General features: G+C 64.1%; 1 protein-coding gene across 2 annotated transcripts; it reads right to left on the reverse strand.

Annotated features, from left to right (window-relative positions):
- Positions 1-214: 214 nt before the first annotated feature.
- MKNK2 (MAP kinase interacting serine/threonine kinase 2) lies at positions 215-11,273 on the reverse strand. 2 transcript variants are annotated; one of them, XM_017837020.1, is made up of 13 exons: positions 11,257-11,273; positions 9,183-9,264; positions 8,901-9,002; positions 8,694-8,791; positions 7,669-7,748; positions 7,136-7,209; positions 6,946-7,050; positions 6,581-6,636; positions 6,226-6,321; positions 4,584-4,778; positions 4,326-4,490; positions 4,180-4,223; positions 215-3,886 (listed from the first exon to the last, which is right to left on the reverse strand). In XM_017837020.1, the coding sequence occupies exons 3-13, from the start codon at positions 8,998-9,000 to the stop codon at positions 3,619-3,621; spliced, it is 1,281 nt and encodes a 426-aa protein (XP_017692509.1). In that variant the 5' UTR covers positions 9,001-9,002; positions 9,183-9,264; positions 11,257-11,273; the 3' UTR covers positions 215-3,618. The 2 variants fall into 2 exon arrangements, with proteins under 2 accessions (XP_017692509.1, XP_017692508.1); XM_017837019.1 differs by lacking the exon at positions 11,257-11,273 and adding an exon at positions 11,171-11,246.
- Between the last annotated feature and the right edge of the window lie 6 nt (positions 11,274-11,279).

The following is an 11,279-nucleotide window of genomic DNA, read 5'->3' on the forward strand; positions in this document are numbered from 1 at the left end:
TTCAAGGATCACACCATCCTGCTGGGAAAAGTGAGTCAGGGCCGGAGCTGCTGCCAGCCCCTATTCCCGGATCCCACTGCACTCACACTCCTAGCCCCCCTGGACCAGGAGCAGCTGGAAGCTGGGAAGGCCAACAGTGGGAAGACCCAGGGGTCTCTCTCCCCCTCCCACCTTGCCCAATCCACCCACCTGCCACAAGCACCTGCCCACCACGTAGGTCTCAATGCATTTTTATTAAATTCTTACAAAACAGAATACAAAATTCTGGCATCAACAATTGTTATAAAGGAAAACTTCAATTCAGCTGTATCAGGTCACCTGGTACATACAAGTAAAGTGCTTATTTTTGTGTGGGTTTTTTCTTTTTTTTTTTCATTTTTTGTTTTTGTTTTTTTGTTGATTTTTTTTTGGTTTTTTTTGTTTTTTTTAAATATTTTCAGTTTTTATTTCCCAGCCAGCCCCCGAGCAGAGGCCGCTGCTGCACAAACCAACAGTGCGATAACGTGACTCCTGTGGAACCAGCTTTGGCAGTCTTCATCAATTGTAAAGAGGAGAAAGCTTCTCCTGGTTTGATAAAAAGAGTTAGAGCTTCACAGTAAACGTTTCTAACCAGTTCTAAAGTCGAGTTAGTTGGCTGAAGGAAGGGGGGGGGGAAGGAGAGGAAGCCAAAACGCTTAAAGTTTCCAGCTTAAAAAAAAAAAAAAATCTTTTTGAAGTTGGTTTCCAAGATAGATGCTCTATGGGTAGGGGGGGAGGAAGCTTGGGAAGAGAAAGAAGAAGGGTGTTGGTGAAAAGGGGTCGCTGGTGCTGGACCATGGGAGCATCTGTCTGGAAACCGCCTCGGGAGAGGCGTTGGCATGAGGGTCTCCCCAGCCATCCCTGTCCCACTGAGGCACCCAGGGGTGCCCAGCACTGCCACGAGTCAGACTGGAGCCATTCCAGAGTCAATCCCCAGCTCTAGAGGCAATTAAAGATTCTCTCCCAACACCTGAACCCTGCCACGGGTCACCCCAAGCGCTGGGTTCACCAACCGAACCCCCGCCCCAAACACGAAGCCAAGCCTGGGCCGAGCTCGGGCACCCTCTGGCACATCCATCCCCTCGCCACAAACCCCCACAGCACCTTCCAGCTGCACATTCCCGGCCAGGGACACCCCAGGTGCCCACGGGACACGCTCCCAGCACAGCACGGGTCACCCAGGCCACGCGCCCGCCTCCACCAGAGAGGGTGTGTTCGTATATTTATATAAAACATCGCGCTTACACGTGGGGAAAAGGGGGAACTCAGCTTGCCCACATCAGCAGCACAGGGGGGACAGATAAATCCCAGACATCCCCCTGCCATCCCCTTCCCACGGATTTTGTGTGATTTTTGTTTTGTTAAAAAAAGGCTGCGCCGTGCAGCATCAACAATAGCTTCACAATACCAGCTCAAGGCATCGCTGTACTGTACATCATTCAAGTATTTCTTAATATAAGACAACGAGGAATTATCTACAACTGATAAAACAAAATAAGCTATAGAAAGTAACAATGTACAATCAAGATGGACTTTCTTCCTTTCTGTTAAAGGAGGCCTCTCTGGGGTGTCCCAGTGCCTGCGTGGGGGGTCTCCCCTCATCACCACCTCGCTCCTCCCCACCCAGCACGGTGGGACTGGGAGAGGGCTGACTGCAAGGGCGAGGCAGTTTTTGGGGGGTGGGATGGGGATGGAGCCGCCCCCCCCACGGCCCCCGGGTCAGCAGAAAGGCCAGGAAGGGTGAGAGAAGACGGCCCCTGCCCTAAGCTCCACCAACACCCCTGCCCATCCTCCCCCAAGATAACTCACACACACCTCCCTGAAACAAAAAACAACATATATTGCATAGTATTGCTGTCAGCAGTCTTAAAATGAAAAGGAGAACTTTCGTTTTTTTTCCAGAGACAGCGACTGACTTCAGCTGAAGACCCAGGGAAGCCTCTTCTCCCCCAGCTCAGAGCTCCCAAACCCTCACCTGTGCACACGAGGCTGCTTTTGCAAAATATAAAGCTCCAAGCACTGAGTGGGCAGGGGCTGTGAAAGGGGCACTCCCTTCCCAGCGGAATGGGGGGATGGCAGCGGGCACAGCTTGGTGGCCCAACCCAAGGCCATGCCTGTGGTGGGACACAGGGGTGTCAGGGGGATCTGGAGGCACTGGGGGGAGCTGGAGGCCAGCCCAGCCCCAAGTGCCTCCTGGGCAGACCCAGAAACCAGCCAAGGGCCTCATCCCAGCTCAGCATTCCAAGCCCTTCCCTGCCATGCATTCCTTCCCTTCCCCAAAGCAAGCCCCGAGGAAAGGGCAGCGCCTGAACACACGTGAACACGGATGCACATCCATGAACACGCACACCAGCACTGCCCTCTGCCCCGACCCCAGACCCCCCAGCCCCACATTCTGAGCCGTCCCCAGGCTGCTCCCCCAACACTGCGGCCCTTGGGTGCTGCCACCAGCCTGGCTGCTCCCCGCTGGTATCCCTAGGGCACTGGGCACCCTCTGTGCCCCCAGACCCTCCTGCCACGGCAGCCTCGGGGCCAGCCCGAAGCCACAGCAGGTCTCACTGTCCTGCAGCAGGTCCCGGCGCTCCTTAAGTGGCTCCTTGCTTTCCACGGAGCACAACTATTCCCCAGAGGGAGTTTCTGGCTGCTCTGGCCACCCTGAACACCTCATCCCCCTCACACCTCCACCAGGGCACAGCCACCAGCGCCTCCAAACCCAGGGGGTACAACCCCTGCCCTGGCACAAGAGCACAGCCCTGGTGCCTGCGAATCCCCCGGCTCTGGCCTTACCCCCGGGAGCCGCTGCCGGAGCGCAGGAGGGAGGAAAGGAAGACATTTCTCTGTGCCCTGTAGAGAAGTACAGCTAGCAGTTTAAAACCAACAATCATCAAAAAAAAAAAAAAAAGGAAAAAGAAAGAAAAGAAGGGGGTGAATAGCTTATTCTGGGATGCCGAGGAGAGAGGGTGGCTCGGTGGGACAGGGCACTGCTCCCTTGCTGGCACCGTCGCCCCCCGGCCCGAGCGGTTCCCTGCACAACACTCACCGTGTCCCCCCGGAGCAGAGCCAGGGACAGCCCCCAGCACGGGACGGAGGTGCCTCCCAGACCCCCGGGAAAGGGGGGTTTTGTGGGATCTACCCCAACATCGGAGAAAAACCTGCAGCTCCGAGGGGAGGGACGAGGTTAAAATGCGACTCCCGTTGTTGGAAACGCGACCGAGGGTCTTTTGTTCACAGTATGAAATGAGCTGAAATCGTCAAAGCAGCCGCGGGTACAAAGAGTCCTTTGGTGTCGGGGAGGGGGGGAAATGTCAGAGGAGAAACCAAGAGTCGGGGAACAAAAGTCCATGTGTCTGTCAGATGTCCTTGAGTGTGCCCTGGGTGAAGCAACCTCACGCTTGATTTAATACCTTAAAAAAAAAAAAAAGATCTTAAACAAACCCTCCCACCCCCAGACCTACAAGATCAGCAAAACCTTGGAAACCAGCCACAGGGACGAGTCCTGATCTTGTCACTAGCCAGAAACGGTGAGGGTGGGGGGGGGAAAGGGGGGAAGAAAGAAAGGATAAGGGGGGATATGGGGTCCAGCAGGTGCAGGGGCACCGCTCAGGCTTGGTCGGCCACCAGGACCAGCGGGGCCACCAGGTGCTGCCCGGCGGCCACTGCCTTGGCCAGGCTGCTCTTCTGCCGCCGCTTGGCCAGCTTGGACTCGGAGGGGGGGGAGAGCTGCATGGCCCGTGAGGTAGCTTTGATGATGATGGGTCGTGCTTCCTCCTCCGCCTCTTCCTCCTCGTCCTCGTCGTGCCGCGTCAGCTGGCGGTTGACAGCGATGGCCTCGGCGGCAAAGCAGGTGAGCTCTTTGGCACTGCTGTTCCTGAGGGGGAGGCAGGGGCTCAGGGGGGCGTGGGGGGCTGCAGGGAGGGCAGGGTCACATATCAGGCTGTCCCTCCTCATGTGCAGGTCATGGTCAGGCACCGATAACTTGGCTCGGACCCACCTCGCAGCAGCCGCCACTGCCCAGACAGAGCTGTGGTGGCAGAGCCCCCAAAAAGCAGCAGGAGTGGACAGCAGTGCTGAGGAGAGGAGCCAGGATTTTTGGGGCTGGGATTTCGGTTTTGGGGCAGGATTTCTGGGGCTGGGTGGCTGGGCCCCCCGTCCCGCACTCACCTCTGCAGGATGATGGGGGTTGGCAGGGTGTTGTCCGGGGCACACTGCAATGAAACACAGTCGGTCAGAGGCAGGAACCCCACAGGGGGGTGTCCCTCCACCCCAATTTTGGGAGCAGAGAGCAGGGAGGGGGCATCACCACTCACCCCCTGCACCCAGGGGTGCTCCAGGACCTGGGCTGCACTGAGCCTCTTCTTGGCATCTCTCACCAGCAGCTTGGAAATGAGGTCTTTGGCTCCGAAGGAGATGTGTGCCCAGTCCTTGTCAGGAAACTCGTACTTCCCCTCCTGGATGCTCTCAAAGAGCATGTTCTGGGGAGGGGGGAGAAAAAATCACAGGGGCTCAGCCAGGGGCGCTGCTGCGAAACTGGGGGTGGGTTTGGCAGTGCAGGGTCCCCCACGTACCTGGCAGGTGTGACAGGCCTCGCCCCGGTCCCAGCCGCAGTCGGAGCCGCAGTGGCCCACAAAGGGGGGGTACCCACTCAACATGATGTACAGGATGACCCCCAGGCTCCACAGGTCACAGCGCTTGTCGTAGATCGTGGCCTCCTCGTTGAAGGCCTCCACCACCTCTGGGGCCATGTACTCGGCTGAGCCACACTGTGGGGACAGGCAGGTGAGCCCAAAGGGTGGGCACCAAGGGCAGAGGGGGCTGGGAGGGTTCTGCCAGAGCTACAGGGCTGCACCCCTGAAGGGAGGGTGCAGACAGGGCTGCTCCCTGGGATTTGCTCCTGCCAGGGCAGATCATCCTGCAGGGTTTCCCAGCATGGGGGATGCCACAGACCTGCCTCTCTGGGGTCACCCAACAGCGAGCTGCCACCCCACAGGGGTTAAAAAAAAAAGCCTAAAGGGTGCAACCCCCGCGGGACAGCACCAGGACAGCCAGACCCACACCCCACAGCACCCACACCCTCAGCACCACCGCCACCCAACCGGCTCAGCAGGGCAGCGGCCGCTCCATCACCTGGGAGAGGCTGCAGGACACAGAGGGACAATCCTGCTCTGCCTGTTCCCCTGCCTGTTCCCCTGCCCGTTCCAGGCAGTGCAGCCGGGGCAGGCGCAGGCTCCGGGGCGGGAGGAGTTAACCCCGCGGGAAGGGGAGGCAGCGCCAGCCCTTCCCCGATCGCTCCAGGGACTCTGGGGCTTTCCAGCACATGACCCGCAGCCCACACGGGCCTCGAGACCAGGGGGAGAAAAGAGCTGCAGCCAGCAGATAATCACCCCGGAACGAGAGGGGCCTCCGAGCAGGGGCCTCCCCAGCCCCGGCAGCTGATGGCACCGCAACAAAACAACCCCCACACACGGCCCCGAGCCCCGGCACCGCGGCAGGGCTGATCCCGCCGGGAACGGGGCAGCCGACTCCACGGCAGGGCTGATCCCGCCGGGAACGGGGCAGCCACCCCCCTCGGGCTGAGAACGGGGAACTCAGGACACCTCCCAGACTCAGATCCCGCCCCAGGAGGAGGGTACACACGGCGGAACGAGGGGGGCCGGGGTGCTTTGGCCCCCATCTCTGTTGTTGTGCCCCCACACCAGCCGGGCTCCGCCTCCCCCAGCACGTGCACACCCCAAAAATCCCGGGGTGGGGGGGAACACCCTGCCCAGGGCGGGGACCTGCCGCCGCAGATAAGAGCGAGGGGGGGGGGCTCTGTGCAACACGGGGATCGCCCCGGGAGCTTCGGGGGGGTCCAACCTCCGGGGGGGGGCCCAGCCCAGGAGTCGCGGGGGCTCCCGCAGCCCCCCCAGCCCCGCTCCTGACCCACTTGTGCGGGCGCAGCCGCCGCGCCGGCCCCGCCGTGCTCGGGCTGTTGCTAAGGCTCACCGAGCTCAGGCAGCCCGGGCGCCGCGCCAGCCCCCCCGGCCCCCCCGCGTTATGTAACCGCATCTCTCCTGCCACAGCACGGGGGGGACAGCGGGGGGACACGCAGCATCAGCAGGGGGGGTGTCCACGCACAGCCCCAGCCCCGAAACCTGCAGGACCCCTCCCCAAGAGACTGACACCCCCCCCCCCAAGGGACTGACACCCCCCAGCCCCCCCAGCACTGACCGGGGTGAGCAGCTCCGGGGTGGAGATGGGGGAGCAGTCGCCGTTCAGTTTGATGCCACTTCCCAGGTCGAAGTCACAGATCTTCACCGGGGAGACCTGAGGGTGGGGAGAAGGAGTGGTTGGTGACCCCCCCTGCCCCAGCAGCCCCCCCAAGGAGCACAGCCCGTGCTTCCAGGCTGCAGATGGTCAATGCCTGGGCTTGTCGTGCTTCACACCACCCTGTGCTGCAGCATCCGGGGAGGTGTCCCTGAGGCTGCACCCCCTGTGACCACTACCCCGCTCAGCAGCACCCCCACTGTGTCCATCACCCCCGGGCAGCACCCCCTGCACCCAAACCCCAGCTGCTCCCTCTCACCTGGTCCAGGCTCTCACACAGGATATTTTCTGGTTTCAGATCCCTGTGTGCGATCCCTGGGGGGCAGAAGAGCCAATGAGGGCAAAAATCCCCCCCTACAAGAGCCCCACAGTGAAAGGTCTGGGGGTGGCACAGGGACCCTTCCCTCCCCACCCCAAATCCCCGCCTGCACACCCTGGCAGCGGGCAGAAATCACTGCTGGCCCCGAGTCCCAACGAACCAGAGGAACAGGATCTGCACCACGAGGAGCTGTGTGATGCAGCTGGGCCGGACTGGGATGGGCACCGTCCCCTGGGCAGGGGGCTGGGGGGGCAGTGACACCCCCGGGAGGGCCCAGGGCACCCCAGGGTGTCCCAGGGGCTCACCTTTGTTGTGCAGGAAGTGCAGGGCGCTGGCGATATCCCGCACCACCACGCTGGCCTCCAGCTCGTTGAAGTGGCGTCTCCGGTGGATGTGGGTCAGGATGGAGCCTGTGGCCAGGGGAGAGCAGAGTGGGGGCTCATGGGGGTCCTGCCACCCCACCCCAGCTCCCCCTGACCCTGGCACTGCACTCACCTCCCCTCATCTTCTCAAACACCAGGTAAAACCTCTCCTCCTCCTCAAAAAACTCGATCAGCTCCAGGACATTCCTGCGGGAGCAGCAGGATCAGCCCCGGCGTCCCCCCAAAACACCTCCTGGGTCCCCCCCTCCCCACGCCCCCCACCAGCCCACGTCCTGGGAGGGGAAAACTGCATTCCCAGTGATTGAAACCACACGGCCAGGGCCCCCCTGGCTGCATTTCACGGGGGAGAGGGACTCACCGACCCGCCCCACTCCTCCCTAATTGCTCGCAGACCCTCCTGCCCCCCCACCCCACACACGGGCAGGGGTTCGGCCCGGCCCCAATGTGGCCACTGCAGCCCCCATGGCCACAGCACCCACTGAATGTCCCCCTCTGGATGTTCCCACACCGGCCAGAGGGGCCAAGGGGAGGGGTTGTGGGGCCGAGGGTGGCCCGGCTGCACCCCACGGGTGTCATGAGCGTCACCCTGGTCTCAGCCCACCCCCCTGCCCACAGTGGGGGCACACGGTGCCTGCCCCACCGTACCTGTGTCCCTGGCACTGGTACAGCATCTCCACCTCCCGGAACACCCTGCTCCGGATGTGTCCCAGGCGCTTCTCTATGATCTGGAAGGGAAAGCGGGGGGAGGCTCAGGGGGGAGGCAGCGCTGCCAGGGAGGGGCCGGGGTACCCCCACACCCTCCCCCCGGTGCGGGGACCCCCGGGGCCGGGCGGGGAGCCCGGCGGGCTGGAGGCAGCAGAACAGGCTGTTCCCGGCGCGGGTGCCAAGCGGCAGTGCCGGTGCCAAGCCGCTCCCTCCTGGGGCCGGGGCCAAGAGAGCTCCGTGTGACGCCCCAGTGCCGGCCCAGTCGAGGGCCCTTCGCCCCACTGGGCACTGCCACAGCCCCGGGGGCTTGGTGGCTGTGCCACGGAGGGGCAGGGGGTCCCCCCCACCCAGAGCCTCGTGGGTGCTCCCCCTGGGCTCAGCCCTTTGGGGCACATAGGGACCCCCCCAGCCCTCCCTGCTGCCTCAGTTTCCCCACTCAGAGATCCCTCCAAAGCAATGGGGGGAGGCCAAGCTGCCCTGGCATTTGGCTGCATTTGGACACAGCCCCGTGTGCCATGGCCAGCAGCCTGCAAGATGCAGGGCCACGGGATCCCCATCCCTGACCCCAAAAGCAGCTGGCTCACCCCAACCCCCCCAGCACAACCCTCATGCTTGCAGGGGCTCGGAGACCTCCCTGGGGAGAGCGGGAGGTGGCCACCCTGCCAGCACCAGGTGCCCCTGCGTGCCCCACGTCCCCAGACATGTTGCAAGTGTTAATTTAAGCTCCAGTCTGCCCTAATTGACAGGGAGGGGAGCAGAGCTAAAGGACCTGGGGCCGGAGCTGGGTGGTGGCAGAGGACGGCGTGGCACCTGCACAGCCCAGCCCTGCCCCTCTCCTGCCCCTCCAGCCCAGGAAAAAGTCGTCCTGTGCCAGCACCGGATGGTTCTGGGAGCTGGGAGAGCCCCAGCCTGGGGGGGACAGAAAGGGAAGCTGGGGCGGGGGTGGGAGGGAGGCAGAGTTTTACCTTCACCGCGTACTCCTTGTTGGTGATGAGGTTCACGCAGGACTGGACTCTGGCGTGGGCCCCTTCTCCCAGCACCTCCTCCTGCAGCTGGTAAACATCTAGCAGGGGAGAGGCCACTTGAGCTGCCAGCTCCACCTCACGGGGCACCACTGTCCCGAGCCTGGGGACAGCAGGAGGGCCCAGCCCTGCCCCAGTCACCCCACTCACCCTCAAACCTGCCCGAGAAGCTGTCGGTGGCCCTGCAGCGCTTCTTCTTCTTGTTCCTCTTCTTGGCGTCAGGGATGTCGATGGGTTGACTTGAAGGCATGTCTGTGCCAGAGCAAAGCCACCACCATCAGTCACCACCTCTGCTCCCCCAAAGGGACCACCCCCGGGGCAGCTCCCAAAGCTTTTGGGGGAGCACAGAAGGCTGACATCCCAGAGACAGGGATGGGAGGAGCCCCCTGGGATGGAGCCCCACGGGGGGCACCCGCAGCACCCAACACTCACCGGGGCGGGGCGGGCACTCGAAGTTGAAAACGGGCTCCAGGTGGTTGGACTGGTCAAACTCCAGGTCGAAGGGGTTTTGTCCCTGTGGGAGCCAAGAACAGAAGTGAGGGGGCAGCCACTGGATCAGCCACCACCGGCTGCCCACCCCGGGACACAGAGCCCAGCACACTCCTGCTCTTGGCTCACCCCCCCGGGGTGCAGGACACCAGCTCATGGAGGGACAGGCAGAGCTCCCTGCAGAGCCAGAGGAGGAGGAGGAAGGGTCTGCCCCCATGTCCCAGTGGGGGCGGTGCTGTGGGGTTGTGTGGGGTTGTTCCCCCAGGCCAGCACGCGGGGGATGATGAGAGGGACCGGAGCCTCCCGCACAACCCAACCCCAAACCTCCAGCCAGACCTGACCTGCAGTGAGGGGGAGGCAGACAGGCCACAGGGCAGGATGGGCTCCAGAGCCACCATGGCCACGTCCTCCCAGCTCTCTGCAAGGTCACGGTGGGGGGAGCCCGCTCTGTCCTGCTCCAGTGGACCTTGTGTCCCCTGGGCTGTAGGACACCCCCAACCTGGCGGGATCAGGGCTCACCCCAAACCCTCCTGCACCCCGGGATGGAGGGAGGTCATGGGAGCCACTGCCTCCCCCTCCCCAAACCTCAGTGGCACCCCAAATACACAGAGCCCCTCTGCCCCCCCTCACGAGCCGCCCCGTGGGCCGGGGCAGCGCTAGGGGCAAAAGGGCCCGGTCCTGCCCGGGATTATGAAATCTGTTTGGGTGGAGGTGGCCGCTCCAGCGGCGTTCCCAAACCCGCCCGGTGCCCGGGCCAGCTGCCAAGCCCGGCACGGCCAACCCCGGCCACCGCCAGAAACACCCAGAACGTGCCTGTTTACTGCAGCCCGGGGGGGCCGGGGGGGTCCCCAGCCGCTGCAGGGTGCGGGGGTCACGCCAAGAGCAACCCCCCACCAAGCACCACTCCGGATCTCCGGGGCCAAAACTCTCCTGCCCTGCGTTTTGCCGGCTCCCCCCTCCCCAAAAAGCCGGACCTGGGGGGCGCAGCATCGCCCCGCAGCCGCCGCCCCCGGGATGAGCCCCGGCGGGATGGGGGGGCCGAGGCCTCCGCGGGGAGGTACGGGGGGGCACGGGGAGTACAGGGGGGTGCTGGGGGGCCCGGGGGGGCGGGGGGCCCCGCCAGCTGCCGCAGCACCGCCACACAAAGGTCTGGGGGAGGGGAGGCTGCGCACCGGCTCCATCGGCACCGCCGAGGTGTCCCCCCCTCCATCCCCGGACAGCCCGGGGGGGCACAAACCCCGGCCAGAGGCCGTGCGAGCAGGAGTGGGGGGGCACTGCAATGAGGGGGCGGGGCGGGGGGACCCCCAGCACCCCCCGTGCCGGAGCGAAACCGAACAATGATCCCCCCGATCCGCAGCCGGGAAGGAGGGGGGCGGGGGGGGCGGCACCGAAAGGAGCGGGACCGCAGCGACCCCCGCACACCCCCCGAGGTGACAGTGCCGGAGCACGGCGGGGGGGTGACAGCCCAGGGCTGGGGGTACCCGGAGCACCCCAGGGTGGGCGGTGCTGCAGGATCGACCCTGGGCCGGGCCTGGGAATCCCTGAGCCCTCCCCCCGCCGCGGGAGCCCCCCCGCACCCCGCTGCCGGGGCGGGGGGACAGCGCAGCCCCCCCAACACCGGGGACCCCGTGGGAGCTGCAGCAGCCCAGCGCTCACCCGGGGGTGGGGGGATACAGACCCGACCCCCGGCAGGGGGGACAGGGGGGTCCTGCTGCCCGCTTTAGGTGGCAGTGCCTCCCCTGCTTCTCAATTTTGGGGGTTGCCGGGGGGGGGCAGGAAGCGGCTGGTTCCCCCCCATACCCCGTTCCCGTGCAGGGGATGCAGCGATGCCGGACGATCCCGGCCCCGGAGCCCCCCCAAGAGTCCCTCCTCACCCCGAGCATCCCCGGGAAGCGGGGCGGTGGGGGGGGCGTGGGGGGGCAGCCCCTTACCTTGAAGGAACGGTGGAATCCCGGGATCTCTGATTTCTTCTGCACCATCTTGCTGCGGGGGGGGGCGGGGGGGGGCAGCCCCTTACCTTGAAGGAACGGTGGAATCCCG

The sequence above is a fragment of the Lepidothrix coronata genome, unplaced genomic scaffold, assembly GCF_001604755.1.
Source record: "Lepidothrix coronata isolate B3197 unplaced genomic scaffold, Lepidothrix_coronata-1.0 Scaffold290, whole genome shotgun sequence".
In the NCBI taxonomy this organism is placed as follows: domain Eukaryota; kingdom Metazoa; phylum Chordata; class Aves; order Passeriformes; family Pipridae; genus Lepidothrix; species Lepidothrix coronata.